The sequence below is a fragment of the Penicillium alfredii genome (assembly GCF_028826965.1).
Source record: "Penicillium alfredii strain IBT 34128 chromosome Unknown utg000010l_segment0_segment0, whole genome shotgun sequence".
In the NCBI taxonomy this organism is placed as follows: domain Eukaryota; kingdom Fungi; phylum Ascomycota; class Eurotiomycetes; order Eurotiales; family Aspergillaceae; genus Penicillium; species Penicillium alfredii.
The window spans coordinates 456,417-482,038 of record NW_026622707.1 but is presented as its reverse complement, the minus strand read 5'-3'; the positions used below and the strand labels follow the sequence as shown (position 1 = coordinate 482,038).

The 25,622-nt window shown below is 50.8% G+C and overlaps 8 protein-coding genes across 8 annotated transcripts; 3 read left to right on the top strand and 5 right to left on the bottom strand.

Annotated features, from left to right (window-relative positions):
* Nucleotides 1-1,003: 1,003 nt before the first annotated feature.
* Nucleotides 1,004-3,576, bottom strand: NUU61_007724 (uncharacterized protein; the record flags this gene model as incomplete). Its single annotated transcript, XM_056658249.1, has 4 exons — nt 1,004-1,169; nt 1,385-1,831; nt 1,888-2,792; nt 2,953-3,576. 4 exons carry the CDS (start codon nt 3,574-3,576, stop codon nt 1,004-1,006), a joined length of 2,142 nt encoding a protein of 713 aa, XP_056508542.1.
* A 4,137-nt stretch (nt 3,577-7,713) lies between these two features.
* NUU61_007723 (phosphatase PAP2 family protein) lies at nt 7,714-8,996 on the top strand (the record flags this gene model as incomplete). Its single annotated transcript, XM_056658248.1, has 3 exons — nt 7,714-7,790; nt 7,824-8,386; nt 8,455-8,996. 3 exons carry the CDS (start codon nt 7,714-7,716, stop codon nt 8,994-8,996), a joined length of 1,182 nt encoding a protein of 393 aa, XP_056508541.1.
* A 214-nt stretch (nt 8,997-9,210) lies between these two features.
* NUU61_007722 (vacuolar protein sorting family 37 protein) lies at nt 9,211-10,062 on the bottom strand (the record flags this gene model as incomplete). The annotated part of the gene is made up of 2 exons (XM_056658247.1): nt 9,211-9,697; nt 9,761-10,062. 2 exons carry the CDS (start codon nt 10,060-10,062, stop codon nt 9,211-9,213), a joined length of 789 nt encoding a protein of 262 aa, XP_056508540.1.
* Nucleotides 10,063-10,517: 455 nt separating this feature from the next.
* Nucleotides 10,518-11,180, bottom strand: NUU61_007721 (ankyrin repeat protein; the record flags this gene model as incomplete). Its single annotated transcript, XM_056658246.1, has 1 exon — nt 10,518-11,180. The coding sequence occupies one exon, from the start codon at nt 11,178-11,180 to the stop codon at nt 10,518-10,520; it is 663 nt and encodes a 220-aa protein (XP_056508539.1).
* Nucleotides 11,181-11,586: 406 nt separating this feature from the next.
* NUU61_007720 (tRNA ligase) lies at nt 11,587-14,094 on the top strand (the record flags this gene model as incomplete). Its single annotated transcript, XM_056658245.1, has 1 exon — nt 11,587-14,094. The coding sequence occupies one exon, from the start codon at nt 11,587-11,589 to the stop codon at nt 14,092-14,094; it is 2,508 nt and encodes an 835-aa protein (XP_056508538.1).
* A 717-nt stretch (nt 14,095-14,811) lies between these two features.
* NUU61_007719 (putative Golgi traffic protein SFT2) lies at nt 14,812-16,412 on the bottom strand (the record flags this gene model as incomplete). Its single annotated transcript, XM_056658244.1, has 4 exons — nt 14,812-14,964; nt 15,425-15,575; nt 15,871-15,991; nt 16,181-16,412. The coding sequence occupies 4 exons, from the start codon at nt 16,410-16,412 to the stop codon at nt 14,812-14,814; spliced, it is 657 nt and encodes a 218-aa protein (XP_056508537.1).
* A 4,659-nt stretch (nt 16,413-21,071) lies between these two features.
* NUU61_007718 (basic helix-loop-helix domain-containing protein) lies at nt 21,072-22,610 on the top strand (the record flags this gene model as incomplete). The annotated part of the gene is made up of 1 exon (XM_056658243.1): nt 21,072-22,610. The coding sequence occupies one exon, from the start codon at nt 21,072-21,074 to the stop codon at nt 22,608-22,610; it is 1,539 nt and encodes a 512-aa protein (XP_056508536.1).
* A 1,575-nt stretch (nt 22,611-24,185) lies between these two features.
* NUU61_007717 (SUR7/PalI family protein) lies at nt 24,186-25,313 on the bottom strand (the record flags this gene model as incomplete). The annotated part of the gene is made up of 2 exons (XM_056658242.1): nt 24,186-24,790; nt 24,869-25,313. The coding sequence occupies 2 exons, from the start codon at nt 25,311-25,313 to the stop codon at nt 24,186-24,188; spliced, it is 1,050 nt and encodes a 349-aa protein (XP_056508535.1).
* Nucleotides 25,314-25,622: the final 309 nt, after the last annotated feature.

The window sequence follows — 25,622 nt, the reverse complement described above, 5'->3', positions numbered from 1 at the left end:
CGATTCTTCTTTTTCTCTTCCTCTTCCTCCTCTTCTTCTTTCTGTCATTTCCCACATTTCATCCAATACAAATCAGATAAGACCTGTGTACATCTTCGGAGGAATTGTACAGTTCTTAGGAGCAATTGGCGAGTGGATTTTTGGGAATACCTTTTTGTGTGCTCTTTTCTTCACGTATGGGATGTTATTCTATATATCCAATGCTGATGGTTTGTTTTGAAATCACCAACGTAACATTGCGCGTCGTGGGATCCTTAGGGTTAGGAAAACTGTGGCATGGCGTGGGATAGTTTGTATTGTACGTCTTATATTGGCGCAAGAAGGATAGTTGCTTGTGTATAATAAGCCATAAAATCTTGACAACCTAAAATTCAAGCTATTTTTGTCTGATCTTGGATACTTTTATCCGATTCTTTGTAAAGCAAATAAAAAAAAAATAAAAAATAGAAAAATATAAGCGGCTAGAAATTGCATACTTAATGCAAATCATGCTTTTCCTTATGTCCCATGTTGGTCCTATTTGATAATCCGCAAGGCCTTGTGGGTTCTTGTCTCCCTTGGCTGACCCGCGGGTTGATTGTATGGACTCGAAACCCGACCCGATGTGGGTTTCGGGTCGGGTTCTTGCGGTTCCCCGCGGGTCGTCTTGAGATCTACTGAGGGTAGAATTTGCAGGATGTCATAAAACGTATAAGTGTGCCAGTTCTGTATTGCTAAAAGATACGATGATATTACACCGCAATGGGCAGCTATTTCTGGATGCTTTTTTGATGCGATATTTCTGCGGCGGGTAGCGAGAGTCGAAATGTTTCTAAATCAAGGAATCTTGCCAAATTATTGCTGGCCGTGGATGTGCTCAGTTGAATTGAACCCATGCGGCAATAAGATCCAAGTATAGGAATGCCTAGCAAATTGAAACAACTCAGATTCTTGATAGAATTACGCACTAGCAGTGAAGCTCTCAGTGTAATTATCTTGACAAACACGTTTCAAAGCCCCCAGTTCATTGTGATTTGGCCGTGACCAACTGGATGGTGCGGCAGTCCTTTATCTCAAGGTTGTAGTGTTCCTTGAGCTGACTGGCCATTTCATCACCATATTGACCGTTCTCATTCCACACCGACTTGACATTCCCATCCTTCGTGATAACTTCGCGAGTTGCAATGAGTCTCAATCCTGAGCGTGTCTTGCACGCGGTGGGATAATACATGAGATTGCTAATTTGAGTGGTTCCAGGGTGAAAAAGGTTGGGTGACTCGAATACCAACGGTATGCCGTATCTTTTGCTCTCGTTGGGGTTGTTGGAGTCCAGCTGCTTGATTGCCCTTTTATTTTGCATTCGTCAGTTGCTTTATTTTATTCTCTGCCAGGTTGGATGACTTACGTTGACTTGTAAGCAAATGGAATCTGGTGTGGTTGTGATACCGCCAGATCGGCCAAAATAGGGTGCTGATCAGCCAACAAGCGCGATAAGCCATGCAATTCTCGCAGACTTTGGAAACTAGGCTTGAGCGGCAGGTATGACAGGATGCGTCCAAAAACATCCAATGTCAAAGGATTCTCTCCCTTATCGATCGTACCCCATGGGGCACTGATATCGTATCCTTGGTTCTTGCCGACCAGATAGAGACTTCCATCGTTGCCAGTGACCAGGATGGTGTCGCTTTTCCCGTCCATGAGAATCCGGAAACCCTGGGTGCCATTGTGCTTTGGGGTGCGGTCAGGAACTTTGGCAATATGTGGGTTTCCTGCAGTGACGTCTTCTCCCCATTCTGTAGTGATTGTTTTGACGAGGCCGGGCGCCTGAACACCACTTTGAATCCCGTTCGTGCTGTTGGAGAAAATTAGCCTGACCTGTTCATTCCAGGGGTAAAAAGAGGCACGTACGTGACACACGTAATCAACCGCTCAAAGATGGGGATGCTGGAAAGCTCATATTCCCAAATGTCAAATCCAGAAAGGTGAATCCGGTTCTTCGCGCCAACCTTCAGCGAGATGCCATTAGGACACAACACAGGGGTGTTTTGCGTCTTTTGTTCATCGATGCTGAGGCCGGTCTGGACATAAACAGACGGGGTGTTCACCAGCCCGGCTGTTTTCTTGAATTTTCCTGAAAGAACATTGATCCCTACCTCGATCGCCATAGGCACACCGATTTCACCAGTAAGAGTGGCTGCACCCTTGAACCGAAGCACAGGGTCGAACTTCGGCTCAAATCCAGTAGCCCCATTCCTGCCTCCTTTCAGACTGACTGAGGCAGTTCCCTTTCCGACAGATACACTGCCTCCCAAGAGGAGTTCGAACTTGCCTTCCGCCTCCACACTGACCGCAGCCCCGAAGCTGAGCTGCGGACCAAGTGTGAGGATTCCCGGAATGTACAGTGCAACACCCGCCGGGTAACTTTGTAGGTTCTTCTCCTGCTTGTTCAGACGCTTCTTCTTTTCCTTGCTCTTGTTTATTTTGACGTCACCACTCATGCCGAGCACGGCATCCAATGTAAGAGCGTCTTTATTTGTAAGCGTGAGAGTACCTTCGGTAATGCCGTCTTTGATGCTGAAAGCCAATCGGCCAGCGATGTCGATGTTCACATGAACGCCACACTTGGCACACTGTAAGGTCCAATCAACCGCCTTGCTGTTTTCTGCGAATGATTCAGCTAGCGTAAAGCCGTTCCCAAAGCCGAAGATCTTGGGGGGTTTGTTGGTGACCGCTGCCCCGTCAAGATGTTGGTCGAAATAGATATCATGGTGATAGGTATGGTCGAAGGGGACACCAAATGGTACCAAGAGGAGCTTTGCGGATATTATGGCTATTTCAACAAGGGCATCGCCGGCTTGTTTTATGAAGCCACCAACCGCTGTGAAAAAGCTCTCAATTTTCTTTAAAAAGGAAAATCACAAAGCGGTTAGTTGGGTCTCCTCGCTTTGATCTTTTGGTCCAGAAAAAACTCACCTGACCTAGCCACTGGAGTCCCCGTAACATGCCCTTGAAAATGTCTCGTCGAGCAAGCTCAGATGAGCTCCGCTCAGAGATTTCCGCCCTAGTTCTCTTGGTTCTCAAAGCTCGACTCCGAGCGGATAGCCGGCCAGTGTTATTCGTGGATTTCTCTGGGATCTCAGGATCCTCGGTCGACATAAAGTCGATACCAGGGGCCATTTGCCCCATATTCGACGTGTCCATATGAGAATTATTGAAGAAAGTCTTTAGCGCCGAGGGATCCGTGACGATATCCATGTTGCCACCACTGGGCATCGGTTTCGTTCCGTTTGTGTTGGGGTTGGCGACGCGTACATGGCCTTTGGTAGGTGATCTTCTTCTCTCGTTTGGATCGGTATATGTACCCCAAGACATAACCCCCGAGTGTAGAGCCTCCGATTCGTCGATAGGCGTGACAGGTATCACAACGCACATATCCTCTGAGTTGACTGACGGCTTTGACGCGTGGAAAAAGCTACGCTTTCCCGAGCTCTCATCGCCGCAGCCAACATGGTAGGTCGCAAGGTTGAAGTTTTCCTGGGACCCCCAGGAATGCTCGATGACATTGAACGCCTTTGGCGTTTTAAAACAGACGTGCATGTCGTTGTTATCGCAGGTAACGCTCTTGATATAATCAGAGTGATCTAACACGACTGTCCCGCGGACGAATTTTGCCTCGAGTGAGGCATGCTTGGAGCCATGAAGAGCGGCTATTCAATGTTAATTGGTTCCCAAATAGTTGGTTTTGTCACTATATGACTTACCACGATGCCCTTCCTGACTGTAGTGAAGAACCCTTTCCACTCCGGGAATAAGATGCTTTAGGTCACTAGAGTCATGATCAGGGTGCAACCCAGGATGCAATAATATTCCATCACTGCTGAAAGAAGGTGTGACTTGTAGTAGGCCATCGGTTGCCTTGTGCAGGCCTATTGCGGAAGTGGCGGTCGCGATGCCCAAGCAGGCTGTGAGGATGGTTTTGAACCACATTGCCCCCAAACTAAAGGTAATAGACAAAGGTGGGAGAGAAAAGTTGAAGAGAACAATTACTTGGGATATATGACCTTCTTATAAACCTTGTCATTCTAGCTCTCCTATAGCTTCATTTTTGCCTATGAGTATGTGTAGGAATAGCTCGCATGATCTCTTGTAACTATAGCACGAACAGTACCCACTGATAATCTACACTATTGAATAGTGAGGTGCAAATTCTGTTCATGAAATATTAAGATCTTCATGAAATATCGTTCGCACGATTATCTCCTGTAGCTAGTACACCCAGGCCCTACTGATTACCTATAATATTGAATAGTGACTATTGTAGATCCTATTAATAAGCTGATCAAAGCCTTTATAGAGTATAGTTGGCAAGATGATCTGTTGTGGCTTGTGTGGTTTAGGCTGAATAAAAAGTACATAGAACTCGCCGATCTCTTATAGTCACTATTGTGGATAGATTATAACTCCACCATTGTACTAACACTGACGAATCCTCTAAATCCCTCAATCTTGGAATTGTAGTTTGCTTTTTTCTTTCTCTTTCTTTCCCCCTCATTCTCCATATTTCAGCTCTCCTCAAGATCGGATAATTCCGTTGAACCAGGGAGGAAAGTTTTCGTGATGATAGTCCTATTTCGACGACTAACAATTTACGCTAGTCGTCCTCGGTCGGGGCGATCCGTTTCCTATCAAGGCTTATCTTCCCTTCCCTGCTTTTGATAACACTATGGTTTGGTTGTCCATACTTGTTAAAAGACTCGCCTGATTCAGGACGGTGGAAAGTCTGATCGACAACTTTCCAGGTCCCCGTATCCCTAGTTGGAAAAGCGATACAGATTGTCAATCGATGTTTTTTTTTCTCATGTTCAAGCTGGCCGTGTGTTTTCAGCGCACATGCACGGTCAACTGGACTAGTCGACATATTGTAAGTAGTCTGCGTTGTTCTCCAACCGAAGCCAATAAATAGTGGAGTTTTTCAACAGATCTCGAACCATACATCCATTAATCTAATCGTGATACTAGCCAGTACGCAGATTTCTTGATTTGACATGATCTATTCGCTAAACGATTGCCTTACGGCCTCTGTTTTGGGTTTAATTCGGAACTTCGGAAGTCGATCATAGATCAGCCGAGTGTTGAGCTGAGGTCAGGTCAGGTGTATTCGGGCCATCTATCGAGACCATACTTTGAAATGGCAGGGACCACAGTTGGACACGCTCCAGGATAGGAGTTCACGCGGTATCCCACAACGCCGTTTGACAGCCCCTGATCCGCTCATGGACATCAAGAGATCAGTCTGTAACAGAGAATAAGTCTCTAGCTACGTAGTTAGCCTATGGATTAATACGGAGCAGAGCGAGAGAGAAAGAACAGTTGGGTAGAAAATCCGCTCAGCTCAACTGATTCAACCGCGGGGCAAGTCAGAGACAGAACATTTCTAATGTGTGAAGGACCCGGTGATGATCTACGGGTCCGCAGCGCCCGTATGGTTCCATCGATCCTAATAGTTTGCATCTCGATTCTACCGCCGCTAGTCAGTAGTGTCGCCTACGAGGAGACCGAGAGAGATCACCTGTTCGGCCACTAAAAGCTCTCCACGTATATATCTCCATAAATATCTCCATAAATACTTCAGCCGTCCCCTATAGTCAGACCCACACCTCCGGTGTTGATCTTCCTCCCCTCAACACACAATTTCCGAAAATATCCACATTCTATCGATAATAACCAGGGTTTGGACCCAATCAAGCCGAGGGGGTTCTTCTGTTATAGGACTCGCCTCCGTTTGATGAGGTGGGGAGGCACCAAGTGGCTGCGAAAGCCATAGTTTCCTTCCTTTTCGCTCTGCCTGCTCCCTTAGTCGCTCGCTGCGGCCCGCAATTCGACGATTTGTATCCTTTACGTATAAAGGGCCCATTCTTGGTAACTGTCTGCATGATCTGTGGGTTTTTTGGGGTCGAATTTGGTGTAGATACTGCATCAAATCGGCTTTGGTTTGTGCGGCTAATTCGGTGGCTTCGATCATACACTCGAGGATTCGATTAATCCTGCGAACCTGGCTCTACCCTAACGGGCTGGGTATTCACGAAGATGGCTTTAATCTTATTCACGCTTGGAGGCTTGAAAAGGGGAGCTATCGAGAGGTTGGCCAAGATAGGTTTGTATATGGGATAAGATAGACGAGGATAATCGAATAGTTTTGATAGAATTCGATAGAATTCGGTAAAATCGTATGGTTGATACAAGCAATACCTATCTATCGAATATTAGGAACAAGCCAATTTACTAGGAGCGTCCCTTCGAAATTTTGAACGTGACGCGGTGGATAACTTCGTTGAAATGATTATTGAGGTGCTGCGGGACGATGGGCTACTTCGAGGCGAGTTTGAAATCTAGGGCCGAGTCACCTTCTAGGACCGCACGAAGCTATCGGAAGCGTTGCTAGAGAACAGCTTGGAGCAAATAAATCTCCAGGACGTGCGGACACCCCAGTAACTAGCGAACGCTAGGTATGGAAGAGGCAGAGAAAAAGAGGGGGGGGGGAGTTATGCAGAGATAGAAGAGGCCCGGCACCATACGAAGGCATAATCAAGGCGCCGACCAGTTCTGCGTGTATATAGTGGCCAACGAGCAACAAAACCCTGTATACGCGGTAGAGTTCAAAACGCCGCACAAAGTGACTATTCCTGAACTAGTAACCGGTCTACACGAGATAGATCTAGCCCGAGATATTATTGATTAGAAAGGCGACTCGTTTGATTGAGTATTATACCACCCGTCTTGTCACTGCTATGATTACTTAGATCTTATACATAATCGATAGTAGTGTTCGATACAGGTATATCTATATTAGGGAGGCCTTTGTTTCCGTGGCACCGGTAGTTCTCCAAATCCTGATTAGGAGATCGTGGAGCCAGTAAACAAAGTATTCCCGGAAGCAAGTAGGCTGAAATATACAATTCATTGGTTGGTCAAGTATGAGGCTCCATTGTGGCGCAATGAATCGCAGCAAGTTTACCAGGATGAAAGGTCACAGTGACGATGCCAGTGCTTTTTTGATGGGACAATAGCAGGCAATTTAGAGAGGGAGGGTGACACATGAATGGGACTAGCGTGTTGCATTTTATTAAGGTCGCTTTTGCTCGCCACTCACCCCTACGCTCAGGTTGTGCTCAGTGAGCAAATCAGGGCGCTCAGATGAGGATCAGGTGATGACGGAGGGAAGAGAAGTCGGGCACTAGACTGCGATCAGAAGAGAAGAGAAGAGAAGAGATAGATATCTGATGATAGTGAGAGAAGAAGCTATGAAGCTATCTACATAATAGGGCAAGGCGGTGAGCGAGGTGCTGGCTAAGTCCTCAGGCACCACTCTCAACATCAGTTCTACTTAGTGAGCAAAAAGCGGCAAGGGATGAGCACTAAAACGGAAAGGAAAAGCCCATGTGGGTATAAGCTTACTATCGATTTTGGCGCAGAGAACTTGCCGCGTTGGGACATAACCTTCGCTCGGTCTAAGCCACCGGGTGCGTCAGCCAAGCGGCTTATTTCTCTGCCTGGTCATTTTGGCTCTCTGAACTGCATTTATTTCTATATATATAACTGCCGATATTCGATATCAGAGTGATATACTGCACATACCAAGTGTACCAAGTGTACAAAGCATACAGCAAGGGTTGAAGTACAGTACCTCGACCTCGATCCCCCTTTTTCCTCGTTACTCCACATCCTCCCACAAACATGGATCTCAAGGATGCGGCGCTGCGCATCTCAAAGCTACTGGTGCTCTCATACATCATTGATTGGATCTTCATCATGTAAGTTGATCATCAGACTGCCACTATATCCAGGAAATCCATCTTAACCAAGGGACAAATCCACAGCGGAATCGCCCTGATCGGCTACGGTTTCTCCAAAGTCACTCCAAACCACCACGCCTTCTCCCTCACCGACCCCAGCATCTCGTACCCCTACACAGAAAACGAAACCGTCACCACCGAGACCCTCATCCTCGCGGGACTCTTCGCCCCCGCCGTGATCGTGCTACTCGGCGCGCTGCTGCTCATCCCCGGCACCGCAGCAGCAGCAGCCGTCGACGGCACCAAACCGTCCGTGGCGCAGATCCTGCGCCGCAAGATCTGGGAATGGAATGCCGGCTGGATGGGGCTGGCGGTCGCGCTGGCCGGCGTGTGGACCTCGACGCAGGGCTTGAAGGACTTGATTGGCAAACCGCGTCCGGATCTGTTGGCGCGCTGTGATCCCGATCTCAGTACCCTGGCGCAGCATACTGTCAGTGGGCTGGGCAAGAAGGTTGCTGGGGCACCGGTTCTGGTGTCGTGGGAGATTTGTCGCAATCAGGCTTCTTTTGTGAAGGTTGATGGGTTTTCTAGTTTTCCTAGTGGTCATTCGTCTTGTAGGTTGCGACTTGGATTGCTGGACAGAGACAGAAAGGAAAGAGAAGCTAACATTTTCCTTGTCTAGTCGCCTTTGCCGGTTTGACCTATCTGACCCTCTGGCTGTGCTCCAAGTTCTCCGTCGGCTTCCCCTATCTCCCGCCCTACCCGGTCGAGGACCAGACCCATTCGGATGACCGTGCGTCGGTCCGAAAGCGCGGCGCAGCTCCTCCCGTGCTGCTGATGCTTCTCGCGTTTGTGCCCTTCGCCACGGCCTGCTTCATCGCTGCCTCGCGGTGGTTCAACTATCGGCACCATGGATTCGACATTCTGTTCGGTTCCACCATGGGCGTGCTGTTCGGCTGGATCGGGTTCCGCATGTACCACCTTCCCATCCGCCGCGGCGCGGGCTGGGCCTGGGGTGCGCGAAGCCGCAAGAGGGCCTTCCTTCGCGGCATTGGGGTTCCCAGCTCCCTGGGTACTGATAACTGGGCTTACCCCCAGAACACTGATCTCGACAACCGGGGAAATACCGATGTTGAAAACGCGCCGTCGGCTCACTCGCAGCCGCCGAACAGCCACGTCAAGACGAGCGGAAGCTCGGCTAATGGTGCCAGACTTGAGGTGTGATCAAGCATTATCATGTTTCTTAATCCTGTCGCCACGCTGATCGTGGTCCAGCTTGGTATTGTGACCAAGAGTGCCAACGGAATCGTATAGTAGGTATAGTGTATAATGATCATTGTTCATGAACTCGGAGGCGGCATAACATCATAGTGACAAGTCAAAAAGAGTAGTATATGGTCGCAAGAATCTGTAGCAGACCCAATAGCAGCTGTCCAGATTAGCGCCACCCGCCAACTCGGCCCTCATCCCACCGTGCCTTGGCCTCCTTGCGCGCCGCCAGCTTGGACGCCTCCGCCCGCACGCGCCGCACCCAGTCCGCAATCTCCTTCTCGGTAGCGCGGCCGTGATGGTCCTCGTCGAGAAAGCTCTCTTCCACCGCCTGGCAAACCGCCTCCTGCTCTGCAATCGCCGCGCTCAGTCGCTGGTACAGCGCCTTGGGAGACCACGGCGCAAGGGCCGTGTCCATGTCTGTTTGCTTCTTGCGCCAGGTCACTTCCAGCGACTGGTGGGCGAGGAGCATGGTTTCGGTGGAGGCGCGGAGGTCGGCGAGACGGGTCTGCATTTCCAGTAGACGCGTCGCCAGGTCCTTGTTGACTTGGATGAGAGACTCGAGGTTCTGTTGACGCGCGGTGTGGGAGGGGTGTTGGCTTGACAGTGCAGTAATCAGGCTGGGGTCTTTGAGTATGGTTTGTAGATCGAGAGTCCTGTGTGTCACAAGGGTAAGAAGAGCTGCCTGGGCGTGATATGACTGCCACGGAGAGTCTTACGATTTCTCTTTCACAATCTCCGGCAGCCAGCCCTCTTCGCTTGTGGGCGGGTCGGGAAGCACAGGGGGCTGCGTATTGGTCGGGTATGATGTCTGTACACCCTCTGGCTGGCCGCTTATTTGTGTCTGCTGTTGCTGTGCGGAAGAGAACGATGTGTTCTGGGGTGTGCCGCCTCGACTGGCTTCATGGCTGCTGGGTTTCGGCGGCGGCGGGGGTGGCGTGTCGGGATTAATAGCTGAATTCATTTGGGCAGCTGAATAGAAGGGAGACTGGGGTGGGTATGGCGACGGTGGATGAGACATGGTCGGGGGAGAGTCGTGGGAGGGAAGTTGGAGTCGATGCGCCAGCTTAAGCTTGGCGATTACCCCACACTAACGGTGATCCTCCATGCACTACGCAGTCCTTGTTTACTGATTGTATGTAATGGTTGGGTTTATGCCTTCAGTCTAATTACATCGAAGCTCAGAGCCCCGGATTGCATGTCGGTCATCTCAGTCGTGCCAAATATGATCTATATACACTCCGCAGAATGCGGTGTCGGGCGAGCCGTCAGGGCTACTGCCACAACCTGTCGCATTCCAGCATGAAGGAAGGGGTTCGGATGTGCGATACGTGAGGACCATTGGAAGGTGCTTCTCAGCGATCGACCACTGCGTCAGTCCTCAACCCCGGTTGTCCGGCTCAGAGACAGCGGAATCAGACGTGCCCCAAGGTCAGGACCAAGGCCAAAATATGGAAACGTTCTCTCTCCCTCGTCTTACTCCACTCGCCTCCGCAGATCTGCGTCTTGTGTCTCGATATTGGAGCCGGTAATAGCATCCATCACCAGCTCGCGCAGCTGGTTTTGGGTCGCATCGCTATGGAAATCCTCCCGCGCCGCCAGCTCATCGATACGCCGCTTGAACTCGGGATCGACTTCAGTTTCCCCCGCGCTGGCCTCCTGTTCTGACATGGTACCAATATTGACTTTCATATTACCCGGGATGGGCGGCGGTGGGTTCAACGGTCCTGTAGACGAGCTGGCCGGATCGGAGGGGGCAGACCTCCCCAGAACTTCTCGCAGGTATTCGATTACTCGGGGAAACTCGTCGTCTACCTCCATTTTCTCCAGAGCGGTCAAGCCCTCGTCATTTTTCTTGTTGTAGTCTATCCCAAGTTCCTCGACCAGACACCGAGCGATCGCGGGGTATTCGGTCACGAACAAGCAGGTCTCGCCGTCTTCATCGAGAAGATGGACACCCACGTTGAATTCTTTCACAAGCGCACGGAGGAGGTCCAGATGGCCGTAGGATGCTGCGGCATGGAGGAGCGAGTAGCCATGCTTGTCTTGACATGAAGCGATCTCGGGATTGGAGCGCAGAAGGTCCAGGAGGGCGGAGGGGTTGTCGCAGGCCAGCAGGTACGGGTTGGGCTGTGCCATATTGAATGAGTCACGTTGAGTCAGAGCGAGGGTCAATAAATTCGACGTGTCGATGACTGGACTGGAGAGACTGGAGAGACTAGAGAGCGGACGTCAAGTAGCATTAAATCATCGGGAGAAAAAAATGGCCAAGGCCTCCGCCTTTCCTTTTTAGTTCCCCGCGGTGGCACATTCGTTTTCCTTGACTCACTCGCCCGGAATTCTTCTAAAGATCCTGTGGGAATTGCGGATATCTGTCTGCTACAAATTTGCCGAGGCGACAGAGGCAGAAGACCTGCAAAGAGAGCAAAGAAACCCGCTCTTTGGTCTTCTACCTTCCTTGTCCACCCCCCACTTCGCCATCCCCTCCATACCATTCCACGACCACGTACTCTTTACAGCAAATATCGAGAGGAAATTTGCAATCATGGCGACTCAGGATCCCTCGGTAAATGCACAACTGATCAGAAGCTTGGAGGATGCATGCAAAATGAACAAGGGCGATAAGAAGCGATCCTTCACTTGCAAGAAATCGACCTTTCCAGTTGAGGGGACCGACGGGGTGACCGTGGATTCCTGGAAATTCATGGACTGGGACTACAAACGCTCGGACCTTCCCACCTATGCCCGTGGCTTGTTTACCACGAGGAGGAAAGACCGCATTCCCGAGATCGCCGTGCGCGGATACGACAAGTTCTTCAACGTGGATGAGACCAACAATACCCGGTGGAGGAACATCGAGAACAACACGCGCGGTCCGTACGAGCTCAGCGTGAAGGAGAACGGGTGTATCATCTTCATCTCTGGTCTGGAGGATGATAAGTTGCTGGTGTGCAGCAAGCACTCAACCGGTGTCCGCCAGGATGTTTCTCTCAGTCATGCGCAGGCCGGAGAAAAGTGGGTGGAACGGCATGTGTCTACGGTGGGCCGCTCGTCCAAAGATCTGGCAAGGACCCTGCGCCAGATGAACGTCACTGCAGTCGGGGAGCTCTGCGACGACAGCTTCGAGGAGCACGTTCTGGCCTATGACCCGGAGTCGGCTGGAATCTATATTCACGGCCTTAACTACAACCTGCCCGAATTTGCCACAATGTCGGGCGAGAAAGTGCATGAGTTTGCCGATGCCTGGGGTTTCAAAAAAGCCAAGTTTGAGGTCTTTGATGATATTGTCAAGGTCCAGGGCTTCCTCGAGGGTTGTGCGGAAACGGGGACATGGGATGGACGCGAGACCGAAGGGTTCGTGATCCGATGCCAAATGAGCGAGGGCGGCAAAGGGTTGTACCGGGACTGGTTCTTCAAGTACAAGTTTGAGGAACCCTATCTGATGTACCGGCAATGGCGTGAATGCACCAAGGCCGTCATTTCGGGGAAGCTCCCTCGGATCAAGAAGCATGAGCAGATTACCGAAGAGTATCTCAAGTTCGCCCGGAGAAGATTCATCGAAAATCCCAAGCTCGCCAAGGAATATGTCAACAACCACGGCATCATTTCCTTACGAGAGGAGTTTTTGAAAGAGCGGGGTATGAAGGGATCTGAGGTTATTGCCATGGAAGCTCAAAAGCAGAGCCAGGGCCCGGGCCAGGATGTCAGCCGTAATGTCATCCTTGCCCCGATTGCCTCGTTGGGGTGTGGAAAGACGACGGTGGCGCTGGCCCTCGTGCGGCTATTCGGCTGGGCCCATGTCCAGAACGACAACATCCCCAAGCAAAAGGGCAAGCCGAAGAAGTTCGCCTTTATGATCGGCAATGCTTTGGCGGCAAGTCCTGTCGTGATTGCTGATCGGAACAATCACCAGAAGCGCGAAAGACAGCAGTTGATGGATGATATATACCCCGTGATTTCAGATGCGCAGTTTGTTGCTCTGCATTACGTCCACGAACCGAAGAGAGAGCTGCTACCCTCTATTAAGGAAATCACCCGGAAGCGGGTTCTTGACCGAGGCGACAACCATCAAACTATTCGAGCTGGTACCAACAGCCAGGGAGAGATCATCGGGATCATGGACGGATTCCTGAACCGCTTCGAGGGCATCGACACGAGCCGACAGCCCGACGAGAACTTCAACCATGTCATCGATCTAGATGTGAGCGCATCTTCTCGCGAGAACCTGGAGGTCGTCGTCACAGCCTTGCATGCCGCATACCCTCGATTGATACCAGAAATGCCCTCGGCTGCCCAGCTAGATGCTGCCATTGAAGCCTCCATGCACGATTACCACGTCCAGGAGGACCTGAGTGCCAGCTACGCCTCACACGACCGGAAGCAGAAGAACCAGCCCAAACATCCCAATGGCCCCGTCTCACCCCAACCTTCCCAACCCTTGGGCCCCTCTCCGGCAGCCCTAGCCAAGAAAATCGAATACTTCTCCATCGCCGTCCCCGCTCCCCAAATCACCTCGCTCCTCCATTCCCTCTTCCCACCCTCCACACCCCCCGAAACCGCGCGCCTCTACAACCAACTCATCAACTCGCGCCGCCTCCAGGCCGCCTTCCACGTCACCCTCATCCACCGCGCCTCGAAGAAGGACCACCCGGAACTCTGGGACCGCTACGCCGACCAGTACATCGACGCTCTGACCAAGCATGCGCACGACATCCCCGACCCCGTCAACCGCCCGCCGGCACTGGGTCCCGCTCGCGTCCGCCTCGAGCGTCTAATCTGGGATCACCGCATCATGGCCTTTGTCGTACGCATCCTCCCCGCTGACTCGGTACCGGCTGCTCAAGCTCCTGACTGGCCCTGTGCTAACTCCATCCCGCACATCACTGTCGGCACGGCCGGGCCCGAGATCAAGCCCAAGGAGAGCAACGATCTCCTGCGCCGGTGGCTGGATGTGGGGTCGGGTGGAGAGACGGGCATTTTCGAGGTTGAGGTCTCAGGTGTCAAGGTTGTGGATGGCTCGGCGGGGTTGGTCATGAGCCTGGGCAAGTATTGATGCTTGATATCTTTTACCTGGAGGAGTGGTCTATTTTTTGGATACCGGAAAGAATCATGAACACTTTCTATTCTGGTTAAGAAGAGAGAGAGTGTGTGTGTGAGAAAGTAAGAGAAGAAGAAATAGGCTACGCAAAGTGTTCTTGTAATCCTTGTATCGCAGGAATCAACCTCACATTGTTATCTAGGGCCTTACTAACCACAGATACTTAAATCCCATGAATGCGAGCGCAGAAAGGTGGCCTCGAATTTTGCATGTCTATTTATTTACACACTTATATACTGATACTGAAAGTCCATGATTCCCTGTAGAGCAGTAGTCAGTGTCCACGTTCAAAGGGTTATATAGAGTACCTCGACTGGACTGAAAGGGCTCAAGAATTCTGGCTTCTTTTTGAAGCTTCTCTCTCATCCCAGTCCAAAAATTAAATAGGTGATCTGCCATCGCAGACGGCGATGTCAAATCCAGACATCTAGTCCCGGCTAAGCCCGAGATATCTAGTCGACTCCTACGTGAAACAATAATCACCATAGAAAAAGACATACATTAAAAAGAACCCGATATTCACGCCATACTCTCTCGATCTATTTTCCGAGAGGAATCTCACTACATATACACGGAACAAGAAGCAAAAGAGGACATGTACTTCAACAGGGCCAAAGTATAGGCTAGGCCAAGATATAAAAGATAGCACTGAAGCAGCAGAGAGAAAGATCATCAACCAGATACCCAAGCCGAGACGCGCGAGGCCCCGAAGCGGCCCATGTACTGCAGCCCTGTGCTGCCCATGGGGAAGTAGCTGACCAGATACCAGACGAGGGAGGCGAGCTGGAAGATGGAGGAAATGAGGGTGAGCAAGAGGGATTGGAGCTAAATAAAAAAAGAAACAGGTTAGCACGTTGACGTTGGAAGTTGTGGAGGTCTTGGAACCGCAAAGACGCAAGATGACAAAACACGATGACAGAATACACAGGAGGCGCCAGGGACGGTGAGACGTCGATTTGGAAGAGACGGCTCTTGACTCTTGTGTTCCGTGATACCAGGCCATGCCCGTAGCCCACTTTTGTCATCCTGTCTTGGGTCTGTGGTCTGTCGCACACGAGCCGAAGAAGAGTACAGGGTGATATCGACAGTGCCGACCTGCTCTCTACCCGACAGCGTGACTGGTTATGTGACGTCGTACTGCAAGATAGAGCGAGCCAAGGCTGCAAGATTCGCCCTCTTCCCGGCGGTACCGTGCGACTAGACGTGCAACGATCAAGGAGGGTGGAGGGGGGAAAGGGGAGTGGGGAGAGGGAAGCTGAAGCCGATCGACAATCGAAAAACTTACCCCGATAGCAAAGTACAGCGTTAGTGCGATCGATCCGAAATACGCGGCCGTGAAGGGCAGCCGTGGTCCCGAGACCAGATGCTTCACATAAGTCCACGGTCCCATGAGGACGGCCCATGATAGCAAAAACAGGACGGAGCCGACAGACCATCTGGTAGGGCAAGACGAGAATTTGTTAGCCTGTCCATCCAAGAAACCAGACTGGCCCCAAGGCTCTTGGCATGAGGCGCAGATATAGTTCAAAGGGTGACGAATCGAAGCCGTCCAACGAGGACATGAACTCGCACATGGCTCGAGCCACAGCCATTGTATGACCGGGATTCATTCGCCCCCTTCGGGATTTGAGTGGTCGCCCGCAAGAGAGAGACCTGATCAACATGTGAAGGGAGGGCAGACCACAGCTGAGGTCGGTGGCGAGAGAGAGAGAGAAAAAAGGGCCAACTTACAAGACCGCGAATTTGCGGGGTTTGAGGGTCAAAACTGGGAACAAGAAAAAGCAGATCATAAAGCAAACTGCAGCGCCCAAATTGCAGGCGCCAAAAATGAGCATCCGATCCCATCGGCTCACTATACGTAGGCAGTTTCAGTTAGTGTATCTTATTCTCCTGTCGGAATGCTACCATATAGAAATGCATGGGAATCGTGGGCATCCTCCCGTCGCAGGAACTACACCGCTATCACTTGGACCGAGCGAGGAGGTCCTGGCCAGGACGATCGTGGATCGGAAGTCACAAGGCAACGGGTGTGTGAACTTACAAGCAAAGAAGCCCTCTTCTTCGTCCCGTCGATTGGACGCGGGCAGTGGAGCCCCAGGGCCTTCGTTGTGAGTGGGAAGTTGGACATACCCGCCTTGGCCAAAGGGATTCAACGACTGTAACCGCGACAAGATCGGGGTGTCGGAGGACGCGTTGGTGCGCACGGGGAAATCTGGGTCTCTACGCGACCAGCCCAGGGAGTTGACGGAGTCCCGAAAAGAGTTGTTGGCCATGGTGGATTTGTAGTCAAAGACTTCGTCATGCCCCAATTCAGTAGGAGTGGAGAAGGGGCGTGCACGACTGCGTCTGCAGACAAGGCCCGTAGTCCAGGAAGGCAAAGCCCGAGAAACGTCTGCAGGGACTATGCACGATGGAGTGCAGATGATCTGCGCCGGATGATGGCTGATCCCAGAGAAGATTGGCTGGGGGGGGGGGGGGGGGGATCCGATCAAGCCAAAGAAGCAGATGACGTCCTCGTCGAACGTGGATACGACTTCCGAGAAGCTCGGACACGCCGTACCTCGTGTCAAGCACAGGCACAATGCGATATGATATAGAAGAGCCTCTACGCCACAGGTAATACGCGGCGAGTGGATCGGGAAGTTTATGGGAGCGATGATACACTCGACCACTTGGGGGTGTTGCCTGGTGCTTGGAGAGAGAGACCCGGGCCACCGGATCTTCAGCTATCTCCGAGACTGAGTAATAACCGGATCGACCGTCCCGGAGCGGCCAGCCACACTAGCCAAGCAAACGAGCGAAGAGACGTTGGATTTTCGGGGACACGATGGGACCAAAGGTGGGAAGCGAATCCAGCGAAGGATCTGTGGCGGAGGTGATTGGACCAGGAAGCGCTGCGCTACTGTTGAAGAGGGGGGTAGAGTCGAGGATGAGGGACCAGGCAAATGACGAGATGGCGCGAAGCTACTGATGCTACCACAACCTGATCGGCGTTCTGGGGTGAAGCTGTCAGATGATGATAACAAGGTTGAGGGGGCCATCGCAGTGTCTCGGACCGAGCGAGCCCTAGGGATGTTTGACCCGGGGGGGGAGGGGGGTTTCTGACTTTCTTTTTCCTCCCCGAGAGAAAGAGAGACAGAGAGAGAGAGAGAGAGGAGACCAACGGGGGATGATTTTCACATACCTGCAACGTTCACTGGGGAAAGTCGGGGTGAAGTCGAAGGAGAGAAAGGGCGAAGTGGCCATAGCGCGGGACCCGGTGATCGGATCTTCGCGCCGTTTCCGCTACATCCCACTGTTATTCTTCAATATGTATTTGATTCGATTTTTATTTAATCCATAATATTTATTTCATACTTTGGAAGATATGATCAATATATGCACAGCATATTAAATGAAACGCAATATCTCAATAAAGGCTGATTTATATGGTATGGTGTGTGGCGTGGATGGAGCATCGATGATCTATGAATCGATCCATGGATGGTCAAGTGGAAACCCAACAAGTCAACAAGTATGTAGATTCCCAAAAAAATGAGAGCAGGCAGTGATATTTGATATTTGATATCTGATATTCGATACTCTATAATAATCTCCCAATCTGATGGGGTGGAAGCCCCTCCATGAATCCTGTCGATCTCTGGCCGGTGCGCACCCTGTGGCGATCGGAGGTGGAGTCAAAGTGCAATAGTGCAATAGTGCAATAGTGCAGAGGGGAAGGATTATTGTAGACCGGATCGGAAGAGCTCCAGATGGTTGCATCGCAAGTAGCTATCCGTGTACGACATGCCAAATTGCCCGAGACGTAATATGTTGCTAGTATGCGTTGCTTTTGATTCCCAGAAACTTAGAATAAAAAAATAAAAATAAAAATAAAAAAAACAAAGAACAAAAAAAAAATTCCTCCCGAGAGTGTATAATCTTCGTAATCTTCTCATCCCATAGATACTATCCGTAGATAATGAGGCAATGCCGACGGTCGTCATCGGGCCCTGTGGATGTTTCAGAGAAACAATACGCAACCCCCTTGCGTCAACCGTGGATAGTCTCTCACGCCGAACCTTGACGGGACGGGACGTCAGAAAGATCCCTTTCAAATCCCGGCACGGAGATCTCTCCCTATCCGTCGCCGACTGAGAACTGGTGTATGACCTAGTATACTAGCATACTACTAGCATAGAGTATACGACCATGTCTTGGACATTCCACATGGAAAGTATGGCGATGTGGCTTAGTCTCTCTTTTCTCTCTCTCTCCAAGAATCCCTCGTGAGTCAGGCAGTGCAGGATGAGTGTGTGTATGGCTTTTGCTTTCCATTGGTGGCTGGTCTCAGACACATTCTCCATCCTCCCCATGTCCTCCCTCCGCCACATTCTTGGGATCAACAAAAAAGATGTCATGGCAGAGATATCCGGCCTGCAAGCCCGCATCAGATTTCGGTACCACCGGGAGGCGACATGAAGAGGAATCTTAGTTCTGGAGGGTCACGGACCTCTCCCCCAAACACCCCAAGGCTGAGTCGCTCACCCGGAGGAATATCAAGGTCCAAGCTCCCTTGACGGGCGATCGGCCCTCAAGATGATCGCCACTTTTTTCTTTTTGGTATTTATTCATGACTATTAATTTATATTATTTTAAGCCCATCTCTGCACAACATCTCACACAAAAAAAGAGAACAGACCACCTTGAAACTCTGTCAGAGATAATCGGGGGGGGGGGAACTCGTGCATCCCGATCTATGAATAGGGCTAATGTTTGGGAAAGACAGATGATTGATTCTCTTCAGTCTGTCGATCACAGCCCTCTCCGGTATCTTCCGTTTTCTTGGACTGCATACCAAGAGATATCCATGGATCTTTCTCTCCCTCCCCTCCACTTCCCCCTCCATCCACATGGTTTTGTATATCGAAGGTATCTTCCCCCACCCCTCCACCTTTACTAAAGGGTTTTTTTTTCTTCTCTATCTATGGTATGTTAGTAACCTATGGCCATCTGATACATTCTTGTTGAGTCATGACTGTCTTACCGTCACAGGTGACAAACATTCAAGGCATCATGGGATGGGCGCCGTTACTTGATTCGGCTGTATCACCCTTCCCTCCTTGGGGCCCGTTTTTACCACTTTGGGGGGTATTCTTGATAAAAGAAATATATATATGAATATTATGTTATATTATATTCTTAAATATCGAATATCAATATTAAATATTCAATAAAATAAATCTACATCTCGGGGTTTTACCGTCGCCACCCCTCCTTCACACCCCAAATCCACACACACCCTTCGGATCCCCCCCCAAAAGGTAGTCATTTTATTATTTATTTATTATTTATTTATTACTAGATTACTAGATTATTATCATTTCAAGCAAGTAATCAACATATCCGAATATAATCCAGCCTCGATTCACGATCGACGGGCTGCATGACCGATGTTGTAATATATCAAATGAGAGGTGCAGGAGCGCGCCTCTTGAGTTCATAAAAGTCTTGCCCTCGCTCGTCTCGGATCCTGCAAGTGCTTTTTCTCTCTTGCAAACTCATCTTCGCGTGGTTGCTGAGTTGTCACTGCATCTCTGATTCCTCGAGCCTATTCCTCGAGCCTCATGATTCGTAAAGACCTTGATTGATCGACCTTTGCGTGGGCTTGACTTGATCCAGGTACGTTGCCTGATCCTGATTCTTCTTTTGGTTTTTGTTGTCCACAAAGCCCTTTTGTTCCTGCATGGATCTGGCCTGCAACAAGGTACGGGGCCACGTGTGGAGGGGCCATGTTATGTTGTGGTCGATATCCATGGCATCTTGTTGGATGAAGCTGACATGGCCAACCCCAGCATATTCCTTGACTGTCCCAAGCAGTTGAATTTGATATTGGTAAGTCAGAAACAACCCTGGGAAGTCCTTCAAAGGGTATCCTTTGGCATCCAAACAAGTTCATTCCTGGTCATTCCGTGTTTTCTTTTCTTTTCCTTATCTTCTTTTGTCACTGGACGAGAGAGAGAAAGAGAGTCGAGCACTTCGTATTATGACGCAAATTGCAATCCGAGCGACTCACTGAAACACCGAAACACCAAGGCCAAGAGAGGCTGAACGGTCAAGGCGCGCAGGGAGAACCTCAACGTCGCCACTCACCGCTCTCCACCGCTTCTTCCCCCACTCATCTCCCCTTCTCTCTCTCTCCCTCCACATCTTGGGCTTCATCTATCTGTATTGGAATTCTGTTCATTTGTTTGGTCTGAGGATCAGAATTGAGTGGAAGATAGGACTGGCTTCAACGGGCCTTGTCCTTGAACTCTGCTCGATTGCTGCCTTGTCCTTTTCTTGATCCCTTCGCCCCCTCCTTGTCTTCTCTGGCCACGTTTCGATATCGTCTACCGGCTATTTTCTGTCAGCCTGTGGTCGCTTACTCGAGTTGTCTCTAGACTGTCTCTTTGGCGCAATTCTTGGAGTTGATCTCGGCTCTTGTTCCGATCTGCACCCCGGACAGTTGCCCCCCCCCCTCCAGACGATCCATCCCACCTGGTTTTGATTCGCATTTTTTGTGACGACACGCGCCTATTCCCATTTCCGTCTCACACCTCACCATTCATCGAACAGATTAGAAAGGTATTTATGATCCAGCATTCTTTGCCTCGGATATTGCCTTACCCCAGTTGCCTTCTTGCCTGCAAGGCAAGGCTGACATAACCTCATCGGAGGGGGCCGATTCATTTAACCGACCAAATCCAAATTCGCTAACGCTTCTCGCGACTCAGATTACCAGATCTTCATACATCTGCTTCGATATACATTATTCTCTTCCAACCGGATATCTCGCGATTGACATTATCAGAGAAGTTCTGTAGAATCGACACTACGGACTTCTCTCCTACCGACAGTTGTGCTGACCCGCATTGCCCCACAATCCCCAACCCAACGCCCTCCTTTTACCGATGGCCGAAGCAAGTCTCTTCATCAAACACGAATCCGACAACCATCCATTCATGATGTCGCACTCGGGTTACTCGATGGGTAACCAGTTTGGGAATCCCAACGATGCGGTGGACCCTTCCGACTTGACTATGCAACAGAGTGGCTTCATGCCTTACTCCTACGGCTCTCAACAGAACATGTCATCCAGCTTCAACTTTGGAAACTCGGGAATTGACACCGACGAGTTGCTAGATCTCGAGATCAGTGGACAGAACGGTGTCCAGCGTGATAATAACATGAACTACCTCCAAGACCAGTCCGGCGGCATGGCTATGAGTCACCAGAGCCAAATGTCCCACATGTATTCGAACACCCCCGATGGCGCCCCGATGGCCAGCCCATTCACCCAGAACAGTTTCAACTATGATCAGTTCCGAATGAACCAGCAGAACCCACATCTCCAGAATGCTAGCTCCTTTGATCAAAACTACCTTCACACCAAGTCTCGGCCGAGCCTGCAGACAATGGACCGCACCTCATCGGATGCCCGCAGCCCCATGACCCCCAAGACGCCCGCCTTGGGATCTCTGACCCTGGGCACTCCCGAGTCGGGCAGCTTCCCCGGCCAACCCATCCGGACTAGTGGGTTGCAACACCGCCACCAGAAGACCTTGTCGAACCAATGGGACGGGACACCAGGCAGTGCACAATCTTACGTGGAATCGCCGATTTCCTCCCCGGGCCGCCCGTCGCAACATGCCGGGATCTCGGAGATCATCAAGTCGGGCAAGCATGCGTCGTTGCCTGCCAAAGTGGACAACCACCTACCCGGAGTGCCCCAGGATCTCGAGTCGCAAGAGGCCAAGCGCCGACGCCGCCGTGCCTCTCACAACCTGGTCGAGCGTCGACGCCGCGATAACATTAACGAGCGCATCCAGGACCTGTCGCATTTAGTGCCGCAGCACCGACTCGAGGATGACAAGGTTCGGAAGCAGCTTGTCAACAACAGCGCCCTCTCCATGGCTGGGGCGGCCCCCAATGCCGCCACGTCCCTGCTGGCTGGCGGGAACGGCCGCCGAGCGACCCCGGGTAACATCACCATGGGTCTGCCGATTGAAGAGAAAGAGAAGGGGCCCAACAAGGGCGACATTCTCAACGGCGCCGTCAGCTGGATGCGTGATCTGATGTGGGCCCTGCATGTCAAGTTCCAGCAGGAGGCCGAGCTGGCAGAGTTGATCGGCAGCCTCGGCGGGGCCTGGCCGTTCGAGCAGACCGAGGAAGAGAAGCGCATGCGGAGTGAGATCCTCGACGCCCTGGAGAAGAACGATCCCAGTTCCTTCAGCTACACCCGCGGGCCTGGGAGCGGGCTGCGCGTGCCCAAGCACACGAATATGGCTGGCGACCCGTCTCAGGGTGGCGAGGGCCTGACCCCGCCCAGCATGAGCCCGCCCTTCCACAATGGCGCCAACGGCGTGGGTCAGTCGCAGTACTGGAACAGCGCCGGCCATGCCGCTATGAGCTTCAAGGAGGAAGACGAGTACGGCATGGAGATGAGCTGAAGGCGGAGTCGCCTTGGTTACATTTGGGAGATGACTTGTTGCATACACGGCGTCCACTGGAGGATGCGAATAATCGGCGTACCGGGAGTGAGAGACCTCACAGGGCTGATGAGGTGTACTTTGTGTGTTTTGATTGCATCTACTGTCATTTCGAGTTTCATGTTTTGATGTATTGATGTATTGATGTTTTGATGTTTTCACGTCTGTCATTCATGTTGTCTTTCTTCTTCCCTGTGCAACTCCGGTGTTGGCTACTGGTCCAGATGCTTAACCAGACTTTTCTTCCATCTTCCTGAGAAGTCTTCTGGTGTCAAGCCTAGCCCGGTTGCCTTGCCTCCTTGTTTTGTCTGTTTATTCTTCTTATACTGGGATTTTGGTCTGTCTTTGGTTTTGTGTTGATTTCGACTTTCTATTTCCTATCTTACATCGATACCCTGTCTTTTCTTTCTTTCTTTCTTTTGTTTCTGTTTCCTGTTTCTGTTTCTCTTTTCTGGTTAGTGGTTTCGCCACATGTTTGAGATTCTGAATCCATCTTCTGCTTCGTGTCTTTGATTTTCTCTTTTTCCCTTGTCTTTTGGAACTGCCTTTTCCATCGTGCTCCGCTGGGGGATAACATGTCTCTGGTGGTGTACAGGCGCCTTCCCCCTAATTCATCACCCCATCACCCCTTCTTTCCCTCGCATCATTCTCTATTGGTGTGTTGTGCTTTATTCTTATTCTTATTCTTATTCTTATTCTTATTCTTATTCTTACTTCATTTTTTATATTTTATTTTCTTCGTCTGGCAGTTCCACAATGATTCGACAGTGCAGATAACAATGAATTTGGCCTCGTCACTTCTTGACATTCTCTCTGGCCCCATTTATATTGTGAAGTGTCTTTATAAACTTGGGTGAGAGGGGCCAAGGTTAATAATAAGCATCTCATACCCGTAACTAAAATGTCTATTTAGCCCGCACGATCTCCGCAGCTTATCGGATGCCGGATTGTTCTCATACATAAAATCAGATACTAAATAAAGTACATGCATGATTCAGGACTGCTATGCAACCTAGGTATTATCAGTAAATCTGTCTAGACCTAGAATGCTCACAAAATCTATCCAATCCTCCGCAACTCAAGAGTCGTCAACTCGTGATAGGTACATGACGCGGGTATGTACAGAGCACGGGCGGTGGTGAAGGGGGGAATATGCACACATATTATATGTGGACCGGAGGGGTGGTTCCCTGACTCGAGTTTTGTTTTGGGGTTTGTTTCCAGACACGGCACAGCCCCGGGAATGGATCATCTGTGCCGGTATAGGATGTTCTCTCTCTCTCTCTCTCTCTCTTTTTAAATCCGATCAAGGGCGCCATCCATTCTAAGAGTCGTCAATCGCCGTCAAGACATCAAGCGAGACAATGAAACCAAAGCTTTCCCAAAAATGGTTCCCAAAGACATAAAAAAAAAAACAAATAATTCCAACACGCTGATGATAGATGGTTCCAAAAAGGGGCATCATAAATGTCCAAAAGAAGAAGAGGGGAAAAGAAAATGTCACAATATATCACAGACTTGTGTCACCAACTGGTTTCAGTTGGTCGAGACGGCATGCGGTTCCGCCGGACCGTCCTCGGCATGACCATTGTGGCCACCGACAGGACTCTTCTCGTGCATGTTGATACCCTGGGCCTTGAGCTGCTTGCGAGCCTTGTGGCCACCGCAGCAAGAGGCGCAGCAGGACCCGAACTGCACAATAAACGCAATCAAGCTGAACCCAGAGCCGATCCACATCAGCGCCAGCATCTGCGTGCCAACATGGGCCTTGATGTTGATACTGGGGTCGGCATTGGTAAAGACACCGGCGAAGATCTCGAACATGACCGTCGCCACCGCGGACGCCACAATGGTCACGAGGGCCGTGAAGAAGGTCAGGATCAAGAACGGGACGGAGCGCAGCAGGATGAACGTGCGTCGTCGATGGGGCGGGCGACCCAGCGGAGGGTTATTGCTGTCGCTGGCGCTGTGGGCCTCGGCCCAGGACTTGACAGTTTGCGGCGGTCGCGAGGACACGGCCAATGGGCTGAGGAAAATCAGGATGAAATTGAGCACTGCTGCGGTGAGGAACAGCCCGAACATCCAGTGCGAGGCGATGCGAGCCAGATGGAGCGGCTCGGAGATATCGGCAGGGAGACCAACTATGAAAGAACGAAAAAAATTAGTATTTAATCACTCGCATTGATCTCTCAAAAAGCAAAATCATCGGGAAAACTTACTGCGTGCACCTGACAATAGCTCGCTCAGGATGATTTTCACTGGGTTGAACGAGTATAGCCTCTTGGGTTTGGAGCAATAGGTGATGCCAGAGCCATTGAAACCCTCACAGAAATTCCACAGGCCAACCTGGTAGAAATCATGCAGCCCGATCGACCGAGCAACCGAGTTGATCAGGACGGCATTGGGCACCGATAAGGGGACGATGTGGGAGAGGTCGAGGTAGAGGAAGTAGGTATTTCGGAGCACGGGTTTATCGGCGACGTTCCCAATCACCACCAACAGTATGAAAATCCATGCGAGCAGGTACAGCAGTGATCGGACCAGGCGGTGCCAAAGGATCGTGGACTGGCGCCTGCGAGCAATGGGACGGTCGGGAGTGGAGCGGCGGAAGAAGGGGAGTTTCCGCCTGGCGCCATTGACAGGGGCATCCGACCCGTCAGCCATGATGAGAGCGAGACAGGAGGGTTTTGGAGGTGGGAAAGAAAAGGGAGGGAAAAGGGAAACAGAAGAACAATCTCGGTTTTTTCCAGGGTCTCTGGAATGACGTTTAGGCACCCAGAAAAAGCACGGCGGTTGTGATCCTGCCCAGCCCAGCGAAATCCCAATGATCGGCCACAGCTCCGTGGGGATCGTCAGTGGCTGGGCGCTAGATTGTTTGAGTTTTGCTGACGATCGATGCTGATCGTGATGCTGATCTCGGGCTATTTTTTTTCTCACCACAATGTAAGGGGGGAAATGTTGGTTGAGGTAAGT